The sequence below is a fragment of the Telopea speciosissima genome, chromosome 1 (genome assembly GCF_018873765.1).
Source record: "Telopea speciosissima isolate NSW1024214 ecotype Mountain lineage chromosome 1, Tspe_v1, whole genome shotgun sequence".
Classification (NCBI taxonomy): domain Eukaryota; kingdom Viridiplantae; phylum Streptophyta; class Magnoliopsida; order Proteales; family Proteaceae; genus Telopea; species Telopea speciosissima.
Window position 1 is genome coordinate 68,690,433 of NC_057916.1, and position 16,286 is coordinate 68,706,718.

The window sequence follows — 16,286 nt, forward strand, 5'->3', positions numbered from 1 at the left end:
TAGAAGTTTGAGTTTGGATTCTAGGTTGGTAGGCTACGGCGTACATTGTCTTTAGTAGGCCCTATTCTACACATAATTTAGTAGTAGAAAACATACAATTAATGTAAAACAACTTAAATAAGAATTAGGGATGTAAAAATATAAAATACATCAATCTTATCTCACCTCTATGAACTCCTCTATCCAATACTAAATTACTAATACGTGATTCTAATTCTAGTTGGAATCTAATGATTACTACTGAACAAGAGAGCAAGAGAGGAAATTTGGGTAGAAGGTTAAAGAAGAGAGAGAGGGAGAAGAGAAGAAATTGTGGTAGAATGTTGTGTGTTAGAGAATGTTCTCTACCACACCTATATTGCTTCACTAACATAATATATGGAATTACATACAACTCCCTAGGGAGGTGAAAAGTGAAAAAGGGACAATTACAATGTAAGACCCTAAGTAACTAGACTAGTTCTCAAAGTACCCTTAATACATAACTCTAACACCCCCCTTCTAGCTGGAGAGTATATGTCATACATTCCCAGCTTGGACAACAGAATACTAAACTGATGATGAATGAGCCCCTTTGTGAAGATATCTGCCAACTGATCACTAGTCCTTACAAAAGGGGTGCATATATAGCTAGAGTCAATCTTCTCCTTGGTGAAGTGTCTATCCACCTCTATGTGTTTTGTTCTGTCATGTTGCATAGGATTGTGAGAAATACTTATAGCAGCTTTGTTATCATAATAGAGGCGCATAGGTGCCTCACTATCAAATCCCAGCTCTTGGACTAGCCTTCTCAACCATAAGAGCTCACATACTTCGTGAGCCATAGCTATAAATTCTACCTCTGCACTTGACCGAACAACAACTAGTTGCTTTTTATTCCTCCATGTGACCATATTACCACACACAAATGTACAATAGCTAGATGTAGATCGCCTGCCAGAAACTGAACCAGCCCAATCAGCATTAGTGTAGCCTTTAATTCTTAAATGGTTGTGCTTGGCATATAGAAGACCTTTACCTGGGGAGGACTTCAATTATCTGAGGATCTGGAATATAAGATCCAAGTGCCCACTCTTAGGGGCATGCATAAACTGACTCGCCACCTTAACTGCATAGGTGATATCTGGGCAAGTCAAAGAGAGATAAATCAACTTCCCTACAAGTGTCTGGTATTTCCCTACATCAACAAGGGAAGGTCCACAATCTTCTCCTAGCTTGACATATATTTATTCCCTTCTTAGATCTTGATACTTAAATCCCCAAGAAATACTTCAAGGGTCCTAGATCTTTAATCTCAAACAGTTGGGCTAAGTATGTCTTCAGTTTAGCTATCTCAGCCCTATCATCTCCAGTCACCACAATATCATCAACATAAACAATAAGGGTTGTGATGGTACCATTACCTCGCCGGGTAATTAGGTGTGGTCAGCTTGGCTTTGGGAATACCGATTCTTCAAAATCGCCTGTCTAAACCTCTCAAACCAAGCCTTTGGGGACTGTTTGAGACCATACAGTGCCTTCTTGAGGAGACATACTTTCCCTTCTGTTAAGGGAAACTTGAAGCCAAGTGGAGTCTGTATGTACACTTCCTCTTCGAGATCGCCATGGAGGAAAGCGTTCTTAACATCCATCTAATACAATGGCCAATCTTTATTACCAAACAAAGATAAGAGAACTCTTATTGAGTTGTGTTTAGCCACGGGAGCAAATGTCTCCTGATAATCAATCCCATACACCTGATTGTAAACTTTGGCCACCAACCTGACCTTGTATCTCTTAACTATACCATCTAATCGGTACTTGACTGTATAGATCCATCTGCATCCAACCGGAACTCTCCCTCTGGGAAGATCAACCTGTTTCCAAGTACAGTTCTTCTCAAGTGTCATCATTTCTTCAGACATTGCTTGCTTTCACTTTGGGTTACACATGGCCTCAGTGACATTCTTGGGGATGGAAATGGATGAAAGCAATGTAGTGAAGGCAATACCAGTTGGAGAGATAGCATCATAGTAAACAAATTGGGCTATTGGATTAGTGCAAGCTCTCTTTCCCTTTCGAATGGGAAGGTCTAAGTCAAAAGGAAGAGAGGGAATGTTACCTGACAGAGGGAGGTGGATCTTAGGATGTGGATCCAGGACTCTTTGCAGGTCTTCTTCTTCCTTCTCTTTCTTTTGTACACAATTAACTCCTTATCGCCAAAACCAACACCTGAGTGATCATCAATATCAACAACAGCCCCTTCTTTGTGTTTCCCAATATCAAACAGAAATGGAGTAGGCAAAGGTGGGAGAAAAGGGATATCAACAGCTTCTTCATTCCACTATTCTCCCCCTGAAGAGGATGTTGATGAGGAGTGAAGGGGATATCAACAGCCTCTTCAGCCCTTTATCCACAGGGTCACCAGTCTTGCTAGAGAGCCGAACATTTGCTTCAAGAGGAGTGTCTGAAGGTTTACACCCTAACTATTGAAAAACAAATCCTAACACGATGCAGAAAATAATAGAAGTCGCAAACAACAATCACACAATGAACACAAGGATTTATGTGGTTCGGCAAGATTGCCTATGTCCACAGTGAGATGAGATCTGTTGCACTATCAATGGAGAATAGGATTACAGTCGCTCGTCCTCATACCTCTCTCAGATTTCGTTACAGAGAAAGAACTCGCGCTACATATTTATAGCGAAAGCCTAAACGGGAATTTTACCGAAATACTCATATAGTCCTCAAAAGAATTTCGTCGGGGCTGCCACCCCCAAACCTCCGCTAGTTCGTCGAAGTCCCACCAAAACAGTAGATTAACGTGCAAGTGGGCCGATTCCTCCGGGCCTTGAGGCCTACGGCCACTTAATGGCCCTTTGTAATCACCCCACAAACCAAGAGACGGAATACAAGACACCGTACCCCCAACACTAACATGCCAATTTCAGATAAAAAAATCCAAAGTGTATTTCCGTTTGAGAGAGAAACACCCCTTTGGTAGATGGGCAACCTCAATACCAAGAAAGTACCTCAATCGACCAAGGTCCTTGATCTCAAATTCCTTTCCAAGATATGATTTGAGACGAGAAATTACTCAATGTCGCTGCTAGTGACAACAATATCGTCCATATAAACTATAAGAAGGGCAATTTTGGATCCAGATTTTTTGATGAAGAGGGTGTGATCAGCATTGCTTTGTGTGTAGCCAAAAGAGATCATCACACCGTGAAATCTTCTAAACCAAGCTCGTGGGGACTGTTTTAATCCATACTAGGCACATTTCAGCTTGCGTACTTTCCCACGAGTCTTTGGAGTAGCAAAACCAGGAGGGATATCCAAATATACCTGTTCTTCCAGTTCCTCATGGAGTCTTCAGAGTAGTAAAACCAGGAGGGATATACAAATATACCTCTTCTTTCAGTTCCCCATGGAAAAATGCATTTTTCACGTCCAATTGTTGCAAATCCCAGCCAAAGTTAACTGCACATGACAAAATCATACAGATAGTGTTCATCTTCGCAATAGGAGCAAACGTCTCCTGGTAGTCGAGTTCATAAGTCTACGTGAATCCCCTAGCTACCAACTAGGCCTTTTATTTATCCATAGTGCCATCCATATTTTGTTTGATCGCAAACACCCAGTTGCAACTTATTGTCTTCTTCTGGAATAAGACTAAATCCCAAGTGGCATTTTTTTCTAGAGCTTGCATCTCTTCAATCGTGGCTGCCTTCCATCGTGGATCTTGGAGAACTTCCTACTAGTTTTTAGGGGGAGAGACAGAAGACAAAGAAGAAACAAAAACACGGTATGAGGGGGGGGGGGAAGAGACTCATACAAAACAACCTGAGAAATAATGGGGGACAGCAATGGGAAGATCTAAAGAAGGATCGCAAACAATGGGGGACTGTAGAGAGAGATTACTAGGTGGTAGATCCAATGCAAGAGGATCTAGTTGACTTGGAGCAGCTATAGTGGGTGTCTATTTGCTTCTCACAAGCTCGACAAGTATATGTACTGACAATGGGAGGAATAACAACAATGGGTTGAGTCTCCCCCTGGACAAGAGTATTATCTTCACCAACAAGAGGAGGCATATCAAGCATATTTTTACCAAACCATGGAGACTCATCCCCTTGACGAGATGCCGAAGAAAAATAGGGTGCAACTTCATTAAAACTAACATCCATAGTCACATACATGTGGCTGGTTGGTGGATGGTAAATTGGTAAAGCCCTTTTGGGTAGGAGAATAACCAACAAACACACTTTAAGCCACGCAGTTCCAATTTACTGGGATGCTGATGGTTTCAGGCATCACAAACACATCCAAATACCTTTGGTGGAATAATGAAGGTATTGGATCCCTGGAGAACCTGAACAGGCGAGCAAAAATCAAGAACACGTGTAGGGATTCGGTTGATCAGATAGGCAGCAGTTAGAACAGCCTCACTCCAATATTGTGGTGGAACATGCATCTCAAACATAATTGCCCGTGCCACTTCCAGTAAATGATGGTTCTTGCATTCAACCATCCCATTCTGAGCTAGTGTGTCAACACAACTGGTCTAATGGAGAATATCATGAGATGCAAGATATGCCTAGAATGCCCCATCCTTATACTCCATCCCATTATCACTACGGAGAATTTGAATGTTGGCATTAAATTGGGTGTGAACAAAATTATGAAAGGATTGAAAGTAGGCAAAAACATCACTCTTGTGGTGCATCAAATAAAGCCAAGTGCAACGGGTATAACAATCAATAAAAGAAACAAACCACTTATGTCTAAAAATAGAAGTACTACGAGTAGGGCCCCACAAATTTGAATGGATTAACATAAATGGAAAAGAACGAGTTTGCTTGGCTAAAACGCAAGCATCACAAAAATTATCCTTTGGGTTGCATTTTGAAAATAAATTGGGAAAACTTTAAACCAAAGTACCCACGGGAGGGTGACCTAAACGTCTATGCCAAAGAAGTAGTTTAGGAGAAACTACGGGAGCGGAAGCAGAAACGGTCTAATGAGCATGACTAGGAAATGAAGCAACTTCATCGAGCAAATGGAGACCATCATGAGCCCTACAAGAGCCAATCGTTTCCCCCGTTACTAATTCCTGAAAAAGACCGTGAGACGGGAAATATGTCACTTTACAATTAAGGTCGGAAGTGAGACAACTAATAGAAATAAGATTTGTAGTAACGCTAGGAACACGTAAAACTGAATTTAAAGTCAGAGTGGGAGTGCATGCAATAGACCCCTTCCCAGAGACAGAGGAAAGAGAGCCATCAGCAATGTGAACCTTGTCTTTACCAGAACGAGGAGATTATTTAAAGAAAAGATTGGCAGTACTGGTCATGTGGTCAGAGGCACTGAAATCGATAATCCAGGGACAGGAAACAGTTTATGCACAATGACCAGCAAAATAAATACCTAGGGAAGCAGAGTCTGAGGGTACCAACATGGAAGAGGAAGCGGAAGCAGGACTGGCAGAGCTGAATGAGTCCAACTTGGTTACCAACTGACTAAGGAGCTTAGTAAGCTCATCCTGAGAGGAGGAAGGGGCAGCACCAGGTAGAGAATCAACTACAGTAGCCTCTGTATGATTTGCTGATGATTTCCCGCGACCAAGACCTTTGTTGGAAGAAGCAATGGGACGACCATGAAGCTTCCAACAAAACTCATTGGTGTGTCTTTCTTTCCCACAATACTCACACTTGATAGGGTCATGGTCAAAACGATCACCAGGGCAAGAAGGCCCGCTTTTGGGCTGTATGGGAGGACCAGAAAGGAGGGCCAATCAGTCCTGGGGAGAGGGAGGCAGCATTACAACGTGATAGCTGTCCTCTAGTTGAATTAATGAGTACGCCTGTTCCAGAGTGGGGAAATGATCCCTGCTAAGAACTTGAGCACGGATTTCAGCAAGAAAGTCATACACCCTGAACTTATCTTCACGTTTCCTGAACTTGATAACATCGTCAGGGGTAGAGGCCTGGAACGTATCATAGAAATCCAATTCCTGCCACCAACTGCTTAACTTAGAATAATATTGTGACAGGCTGAGTTCCTTCTACTTGGTCTCATGAAGTTTCTTGCGTAGTTCATAGACCTATGCATCGTTCCCAACCTACGAATAAGTTTCTTGAGCAGCCTTCCAAATTTTTGCAGGAGTGTCCAACAAGAGATAACCCCTAGCAAGCTGGGGTTGCTGGTTGCATACTGCTGAGAAGGTATGCCATAACCAGGGAGTTAGCAGAACTCCACCTCTCTTGTTCAGCACCTTTAGTGGTGGGTTTCCCTTTCGTACCAGTGAGATAACCCAAATATCTGCGGAAGTCAATGGAGAGATAACAGGATGGAGACTACATCAAATAATTGCTCCCATTCAAACGAACTGAGCATACAGTGAATGTGGGGAAACCGTCATGAGAAACATGAACTTGCCCTTCAGTTCTAGATTTAGCAAAAGAAAGATCCGAAATGGTTGCCATTGTTACCAAAAAATATCCCACGGGTAACAAAGGCACAAAGCTGAAGAAGAGATGCTAGAACATCAACCAATCACCAACAAAAAATCCACAAAAGGGAAAAACAGCCTTTCAAATCATGAAATAAGGCTGGAAAAACAGGAGAGAACAAACAAGCCCTTGGTGGTGGAGAAAATCACCACTGAGGGTGGCGGAAGGGTGGGAAGCGGTAACCCTGCCTCTCGGTTGTGCTAGAGAAGAGAGAGAGAGAGAGAGAGAGAGAGAGATGCCGAGAGAAACCGAGAGGGAGGGAGGCGGTGGTGGTTAGACGGTAGCGGTGGTGGCAGCTAGGTGGTGGAGGCGCTGGGAAGAAATCGAGAAAGAGATAGAGGAGAGGAGAGATTCGATTAGGATTGGGAATCCCTATGTCGATTCTGCTCTGATACCATGATGACTTTGGAATTGTGACTTGTATCTATGAGACACCAGCCCATTTTTATTTATAATAATGAGATATGTGGTATGAAGATTATACAACCTCTAGGGCAACACCAAATAAGCCCTAAGGACAGTTCTACCCTTATACCCCATATTACAACAGTTTCTATCCAGGTTCATCTCTTTTTTAATGGTCAGAAAGGGCATTATAGTGGAGTTATGGAAGAATTAATGAGGAAACATTTTTATATTAAAATATTTGTGAAAGTTGGATTCTGATGCAAATCTAACTTCTAAAAGTTAAACCCTGATGCAAATTTAGCATCTGACTTTAAGCTTTTGAGTCACTATGGAAGGATTTGGCATGGATTTAGTGGCCAAGATGACCTTGGTGCAGAATTTGCCAGCATCCCCTAGTCAGTCTAACTTATCTTCAGAATATTTACTTCCTGCTTTGTGACCAAAACCAAAATTTCACTGTTGAAAGATTTCAAGGCTTATGTTCAGTTTCTAAAACTGAAGGAAATTAGTATCTCTAGGTAGGTTTTTGGGAGGGGTCTTTCTGATGGGATATTTAAGAGACTAAAAATGTATCACTAATCAGTCAGCATTGGTTGACCTGATGGACGCATCATTTGAGAAAGTGCTTGATGCAATCATGGGTCTAAAACCCTTAAAGTTGCATCGCTAGTGGCAATTCTGTAAGTATCTTGAATTTCAAAATCAATGAAGAGAAGGAAATAGAGTGAATGGCATAAATTGAAAGCAACTACTTAGGGCGTGTAATTCTGGAAATTAATAAAGGATTGATGAAGGAAAGGAATAAAATAAGAACCAAAGGATTTATGTAAATAGGGATATGGACTTTAATAGAGGTTGTCTTCAACCTCTATACCGAGAGCAACCAGCAGAACTTGACTTGATTTCGATCAACAGAACTCTTCTACTATTAGTCCAAACAACACAAGATTTAGGGCGGAAATTAGTAGCCTATAGAATTACTAAATGAAAGCAATGCCCAGACCTAAAGCTTACGTGGGGACTGGTCGCCCAGAAACAGAGCACACAGTATAAGGTTTAGGAAGCTAAGGTAAAGGAGAAAACAGAGGAAGAAGGAGATGTGAAGAGAATAAGAGAAAGGAGGGGAAGGGTCTTGACCTGAGGAAGAGAAGATCAGGCAATCCAGTTCTAGTAGGAAGGAAGAAGAAACCCAATCGCAGCTCACAGCAGCATACGGAAAAAAAAAAAAAAAAAACTTTATTTAATTCCCAAAAATCCAATCCTAATCGTTGGGTTACGTGCTGCTTTATAGAATCAAACAAGAAGTCGAACATAGTTGTCACGAACATAGTTGTCAAAGTGCTAGGCGACTCAAGCATTGGAGGGCCTTCCTTAGGCGATTAGGCTGCCGCTAGGCGGCACCTTGGCAACTTAAGCATGCATGAACGGTTTTAAAACATGGATACAGTAAGGGACATAAACCATGTGGCTGGTTCATGGACACAACTGTCCACCCTTAAGTCCCCTTTGGTGTACCTGTAAGTCTGTAACGCCCCCAAAAAAAAAAATTCACCCAGAACATATATATAAATATTTGTTTTTGTTAAAACACACATGAATCGTAAGGGTAGTGGAGCAGAGGAAACAAGGAGTCAGACGACACAGACATTCTTGAGATTGCCAGTTGGAAAAGGATACATGGGCACAATTGGACAAAATATTTCCCACCAGCTGTACTCTATTTTCTCTTTTCCTTGCTTATCCCTTTGTTTATATTTTTCACCATTATATTAGGTAAAAGAACCAACTGACCAAGGAAGCAAGTAGTAGAGAAGGGTTCCGACTTTGGTTCCTTCGTCTCACGATGAAATCTTCTTCTCACTTTCTTTCTTTCTTATGTTTTGGTTTTTCTTCTTTATTTGTTTTAATACTAACACATGATCCCATGCATCACTCTGTATATAAACATTGTACACAAATCCAATCAAAACATTAGAAAAGGCATTTAATCTTATATAATAATAAAAAAAACCAAGCGTTCAATACAGTAAGGCGGTGGAATGCCTAGGTCCCAAAAAAAGCTTTATTGCCTAGGCGGTGCCTAGGCGAAGCTTTGACATATATGATTACGAATCTAACAAGATAAAAACAATTAATAAAAGCAAATTTACATAATTATCCCTAACTAATCCAACGTCTAACTGCATCAGTGCTGCATGCCCACAGCATTGTATTCTATTTTTAAGTTTCGGCAATTTTTGGAGAAGTGTAGATAAATTTCATAGAAGGATGGCTTTGATTTCTATAAAGTGCTTTCATATTGCAGTCAAGTCCAGTTATGTGCTCATTACTTGTATTTCAGTTCTCATTAGCATTAAGAAGGATCTCAGTTTAGAAATTCCTGTTGGGTTTTTTAAGTCTTTAAGTAAGAGTGTGAGCACATTTAAGGCAACTGAAAAGGAGAAAAGACAAAGATAAAACAAGAGAAAAAGGGCACCCCTGGTTAAATGATTGTGTGGTTCTTACCCTGCATTTTCAGTGACATTTTTAGTTTGGATCATAGTTGGAAAATTCAGATTCAGGTATTGAACGTTTATGTTTCAAATATTTAGGAACAAAAGGGAAGTTTTTATTTTTTTTTAAAGTTGTGTGAAAATCCGAAATTTTTGGGGTCGAATTATTTCTTTCCTGGATTATTTGTCACTTGTTCTCAAGGACTTCTCTTTTTGAAACCGAATATTTTCAGGCCAAATTTTCTGTTTCCCAAATTATTTGTGGAATATGAGAGAGAGAGAGAGAGAAGTCCTGTGTACTCCCTATCATATGCATGATGACATGACATATCTTCTCAATTTATCAACTGCTTTTCTCATAGAATAACAGATCTTGTTCATGAGATAGCCCATAGTTTGGCAAAGAAGGCCTTGGGTCATGCTAGAGTAGTCAGTGGAGTAGTAGACATCCCAGTTCCCCTCCATGGTTGTTAGATCTTTGTTTTGAAATCTGGTTTGCCTGTGGCTTTAGTTAAATGATGCTCATTTCCAGTTGAAATAAGAAAAGAAGGAAAAAGTACTACCTTATTGTTGTTGAAGCTTCTGAAACTGTGATCAATCATATGCAATGCTCAACATTTGTTCTTTATTAGCTTAGGTCATATTCATCATATCTCTTTGGTGTTAATTTGCATTACCTTTCCTTTTAATGACTTCTGCAGTTCACCTGAGTGCATCCGTGGTCAAACCCCTGTCCCAGAGAAAGCTACAACTGAAGGATTTGAGAAGCCAGGCCAGTTGAGCCCTAAACTAGTAGAAGAATCAATTGAGATGGAGAAAACCGATGTTCAACAAAGTTCTCCGGATATTGTTGGTGATAAAAAACTTTCTGACAATAGTGAAGGGCAGGTAGGTAGCTCTAGTGACAGTGGAAGCGACAGTGACAGTGAAAGTGAAAGCAGTGACAGTGGAAGTGACAGCGGAAGCCAGAGTAGAAGTGTAAGTAAAAGCAGAAGCCCCGCTGGAAGTGGAAGTGGGAGCAGCAGTGATAGTGAAAGTGATGGTTCTTCTAGCAGCAAGGAGGGATCTGATGTGGATGTTGATATTATGACAAGTGAAGATGACAAAGAAGCTGAACATAAGTTGCAACCACCAGAGTTGAAGATCTCTGATTCTCCCAGTCATTGGAAAACTGATACTGTACCTGAGCAAAATGAGATTGACGAAGATAAACAGCATGCACCAGATGCAGCTGGGACTGCTAAGGACTTGGGAATTGATGGTCATGAAAATGAAATGGCTGATATTACTGACTTGGAACCTAAGAAGGGGGAATTAAGATCTTCAGAAACTATTCCCTTTTCTTCAGATCGTGATAAGACACAGAAGGGCCAACAGATGTCCCATCTTGGAAAAATTGCTAATGAAATGCAAAATATAGTGAAGGATGTGATAGGGCATGAACAGTCTGACAGTTTTGAGAGAGTATCCAAATCCAAGTCAAAAAGGGACTTTGAGGTGAAACCTGAAAGTGCAAAAAGGTCTAAAGTGGGAATGCCATCTCAACCATCAGCTGGGAGGAGAAGGGATGCTCTGTTCTCCGACATTCCCCATCATTTATCTCCTGATAGGTTGAACCAGGATTCTCACGAGGACCATGCCATACAGATGAATGACAGAGTTGGTAAGGATGGGAATGCAGATACTGGTTCACAAAAAGGGCACGGCGTGGCAATACCTGGGAGATCTATTTCTGATGCCCACCAGCCAGGTCAAAGATCTCTCGAAATCAGTGCTCGGGGAAAGGCTCCAGACAGGACGGATAGATCCAACAAATATGTAGAGAACTTGGGGCGTGGTCTTAAACTATCTGAAAAGAATTCTTTTGTCCCCGATGAATCGAATGGGTCTGCTTTCAGGAGCATGCATGCACATGAAAAGGGTTCCATGCCTAGAGACAAAGTGCATAGAGAAAAACATGATGAAGATAGTTGTGCTTATGAGAAATTAATGAACAAAAATGTCCGGGAAAGTGTTAATGGTGACAGATCTTCATTGCTGTCCAACATGCAGTACAGGAACCATGTTGAACAAGTGGGGAAGTCCAAGGATGCAGGCCATATGTTGCACCCAGACATGGGGCCTCTCCCTACACATAACAATAGGAGTGATGTAGAAAAATCCCCAGTTGTCAATGGAAGAGGGGCTTTACTGAGAAGGGAGCTTTCAGATTTGGAGTTGGGTGAACTTCGTGAGCCCATGCCTGGGGAGGAATCACAGGTGGTCAAGAAGCAGTTTGAAAGAAAAACTTCTTTCAAACTGTCCGAAAATAAACTAAGTGCTTCAGATAGTTGGAATTCAGATTTCAGTAAAGGACGAACAGTGGCAAAGGCAAGTCAGGACTCGAGAAAGCAGCCATCCCCACTTAACTCAAGAATTGGGTTTTCTAGTAGCCAAGAAGCCCCATTTAAGAAAAGGGCCTCAGAAGATGATGCTGAAGATTCTATGAGGCCTCAGCAGAAGGCTGCACTCTCTCAGCCTCAGCAGTTACCGGGAGTAGATCGTGCGGACAATGAAGTTGGACCCCAGTCAAATAACTTTGTGGATATGGGTGGAAAATCTAGGAAGAATGAGGCTTACACGAGCAAGGACGTTGGTCCGGAAGGCTATGGAAGCAATCATAAGAAGGCACCTACAAGTGCAGCACAACAGCATGAGCCTAAACACACAGGACAAGCAGTGCCTACCAACATGATCAAAGAAAGTAAATCCCATAAGTCTAACTCAGTGGCAGATGTAACTGATAGAAGGAATGGTTCCTTTTGGATGGAAAGCAATAGCAGCAATCGTAAGAGGAGGGAATCTTCTTCAGATGAAGATAGTTGTTCTTATTCTAAGTATGACAAAGACGAACCGGAGTTCAAAGGACCAATAAAAGATTTCTCACAGTAAGTATATATTGTTAATTCAAATACATCTGGAACAGATCAAATTTTTATGATGGTAAATTGTATATGCTCCTTACAGATATAAGGAATACGTCCAAGAGTACCGTGAGAAATTTGGGAGTTACTGCTCTTTAAACAAGATCCTAGAGACTTACAGGTGCTATGAGGATTCCTTGCCCATATTTAGGGTTTTTGTTTTAAAAATATCTTTTAGTTTTGTTTCTCTTTTTGTCTTTGTAAAATAGAAAACAACTAATTAAACAATAATTTTTTTTCTAATTTATTTGAGATTCTATTCTATGCAGGAATGACTTCCATAAACTGGGACATGAACTTGAAGTTGCAAAAGGTCGGGATATGGAGGGATATTATAACATCATAGAGCAGTTGAAGGAAACGTATCGCCAATGTGGAACGGTATGCTATGCAATTGCATTTCTATGGTGTTGCTTTTCCTATTGATTAAGATGTGCACTGCATCTTCCTAGGACAATGAGAGGTTTATATGTGCAATTTTCACCTGTAACTCTTAGTGCCCAGATTTCTGTTTAAACATATCAAAGCTCAACTCCATGATTTGCATACTTTTGATTCATTGGTTTTCAGTTGAAAGATTGCTAGTTTAGGGATAACAATAAACTAGATTTGTTTATTGAAGTTTCTCTGTGTGATGAATTCATTTCCTTGGGCCCGAAGCTACATATTTGCAAGACTTGGAGAGTTCAGACTTCAGACAGCGAGATTAGCTTGCATTTGAGAGGGTACTGCCAAGTATAGCGGGAAAAATCATCAACAAAACAACAGCAAAAATGAAAACCTTAAAAAAAATGAAAGGAGAAACAGGGGCTGGTCCCCATAGATCACAATGAATTTTTTTTTTTTAAAATCTAAAGATTTGAAAGCCAAAGTAGCATAAGGAAGTTTCTCAGTTTTTCCCCACTGACAAATGACAACTGTCGCAGAATAATTTATTATCTGAAAAACTGCCTTTAATAATCCCTTTATTTGCAAGATGTTTAACTGTAGGAAAATGGGGATGTCCCAAGCACTGATTCCTAGTATCTTGTGTAGCAGATCTAAACCAAGTTGAGAAATATGCCTCATTTGTCTGTCCAACCATGTATAGGTCACCCTTGCAAGCTCCTTTCATTATAACTCAACTCGTTTTCCTATCCGTTATCAAAACCAGTGTCAGAGAATTCAAAATTTAGGGGAAAATCCTTGGTAAACCAACTCACTGATAATAAATTCTTCTTCAAGTTTGGAACATATAACACTTTATTCAATGGAAATTTTTTGTTGTCAGAAGAAGCATTCTTCTGACTTGTGTGATAACAAGGAAAGAGCCATTTCCAATCATCACCATATCACTTCACAGATAGGGACGGATGTTGTGAAGCTTACCGGGGATCCCTGTCATATGTGAGGATGCCCTTGTTTCGGGGAGCCAAGCTGCATCATCTGCAGGATCACTTAAAGTCATGGCTGCTAAGGCTTGCGGAATATCATCCTCTTGAAAGGCATGATTATACCATTCATAACATCGTAGTGCAGAATGGCCAGTTTTCTTTTCCAAGCAATCTTTACATTCCGTGGTAGAGAGACGGCACCTGGGTGAGGGGAGGGGCTTTGCCTTAACCTACACACCTACCTGCACTTCTTCCATTCTGCTTCCTCTTAACGTCTTCTTTCTTGCCATAAATTGATTCAACTTGCAAATCAAGTCTCCACAACATTTGGTATTAGAGCCAGGAGGTCGGGTGTTCGATTCCTAGGAGGTGCAAGGAGTGTGTTGTGCTCGTACCCTTAGTTGCTAACTGTTAAACGTGCTATTTAGTTGCATCCCTACTTCTACAAGCTACCGGAGTAAGATTTTTTTTTTTCCCCTCCAAGGAAAGTGGATATCATTATAACCTTCATTTTAAAATTCTTATAGATAACCAAAGAATTCATTAAGAGATAAAAAGGGAACAAAGTTGTATAATGATAACAAGAACAGGACTAGCTGAAGCTAGACAAGTGAACAAGAAGCAAAACAGCAAGCTGACAAGACTATTGGATAAGGCCCCTATTACAAATAAATTCAGTCCAACCCAGATTTGGTCAACTCATCAGCCAACTGATGAGCACATTGCATCGTTTAAAATGAAAAGTTTCTGGAAGTGCTAAGAGATCTGTCTGTTCCAATAAGATGAAGATCTCCAAGGCCCATGGTCCCTCTATTCCATCCAGTTAAAACTAAGGCAACATCTCCTTCAATAACCATGTTGTCCTAACTGCTTCTCATTGTAGTCTGGAGGCTCAAAGTAAAAAGTATTATCCCTGGAAATGGAACTACATATACCAAAAGGACATGAATACACTAGCATTGTATTTCCTGGGTGCTCCAAGAACCCGGCTGTCCTAGATTCCCTTGAGAGCTCATGTCAAAGCATTATTATTATTGGAAGTTTCTCTGTATTACATGAAATCAAGCTAGCATAATACAATAACCCCTGGGTTCCTACCTTGGGTTTTTTTGTTTTTTTTTTTTGGGTTGGGGTGGGGGGTGGGGAGGATTCATAGTTCCCCTAAGGATAGAAATTTCAGACTGAACTTGGACCTTATTAATCGAGGTGCCAATAAATGGCATGTTTCATCTTTGCACTCGCTGTTCTCCATGTATGAGGCCCCCGCTATTGTTCAATTCCCCCTTTGTGTTGAAGCAAAGAGCGATGGGTGGCTTTGGAACCTCTCTAATGATAGAAAATTTCCTGCAAGATCAGCCTGTTACCTGGGTCTCCAATCCAGTGTTTCTGTAATGACTTATGGTGCCCATACCATCTTCGACCTCAAGACAATGCAACCAGCAGCAATAAGGGAAAACTCCGAGGAAGAACTCACTTGCAAAAACCTCGATCTAACTAGGGCTTTGGATTTCGAATCGCAGCAAAGGCCCTCTTTGATTAGTACCAGTAGGCCTAACAAATTGTAAGGAGAGAAGTTTAGGACCTGCAACTAAATCTTGTGGTAGAGCAAAGGTCCAGATCTGGGTTTAAGGTTATACCCCTCTGCAGAAGATGATTTAGGATGAAGGTTACCTATGTTTTAGGTCGCATATGGACGGCCTTCCTTCGTTCCAAATCTCAGACTCAATGAACAGCTCCCGTTAGAGAGTTTGATCCAGTCTCTTGAGGTTCAATTGGTTCAACAGTAACAGGGTAGGGGTAAGAACAGAGTATAAAAGGAAAAGAGAAGGATGGAGGAAAGAAGGAGAGAGTACCTGAGTAAAAATTTCAGAAATCGCAGAGAAAGGAGGAAGAAAGGCCCATGGCCTGCAATTGCACCACTCCTTAACAGTAGGTAAACCCACTTTATTTCCATGCAAATCTGCGATTACAAGCATAGCCATATTTAAAGTTGTAAAACTAAGACTTCAACTCAAAACAAAGACTGACTAAATACATAGCCTACCCAAAGTAAAAGAAATAACAGATTACACAATAAATCCAAATAAAGAAATAACCTACTACCAGTCCTTAAAAAGGGTGTACCCAGTGTACGAGGCTCCCGCTACTGTAGTGTCCAGAGAGGGGCATATGTATGCAGCCCTACCCCCACTTTTATGGAGAGACTGTTGGACCAAAAACCCAGGTTGAACCTGTTCTGTTTGGGTTTGGGTTTCCAAAGCTGGTTGTATTGGTCCAACCACTCTAGAGCCACTGCATCTCCCTTCTTCCCCTGACCCCATGTGAGAAATTTGGCAGAGCTTAAACTTTTTCTTTGGCGGTCTGCACCAATATTCTTGTTGTCAACAAAAATCTCTCTTTAGAAGCTGTCTCCTTCCCCTACTTGTCCTCTCTGAGCACGCTAGGGGAGGCTGAAAAGCCGAAGTGCGCTCAAGCGACGAAAACGGAAGCCCTGATCATAGACCACCCTGTAGTTTTCTTCGCACTAAACGCCCAAGTGTTGGGATGCTA

The 16,286-nt window shown here is 41.1% G+C and overlaps 1 protein-coding gene across 1 annotated transcript in view; it reads left to right on the forward strand.

Annotated features, from left to right (window-relative positions):
• Positions 1 to 16,286, forward strand: part of LOC122653624 (dentin sialophosphoprotein-like) — a 65,752-nt gene that overhangs the window by 43,487 nt on the left and 5,979 nt on the right. Inside the window, exons 7-9 of the mRNA XM_043847531.1 lie at positions 10,102 to 12,327; positions 12,407 to 12,484; positions 12,633 to 12,744. Coding sequence (XP_043703466.1) covers positions 10,102 to 12,327; positions 12,407 to 12,484; positions 12,633 to 12,744 — 2,416 coding nt within the window. The remainder of the gene's footprint in view (positions 1 to 10,101; positions 12,328 to 12,406; positions 12,485 to 12,632; positions 12,745 to 16,286) is intronic.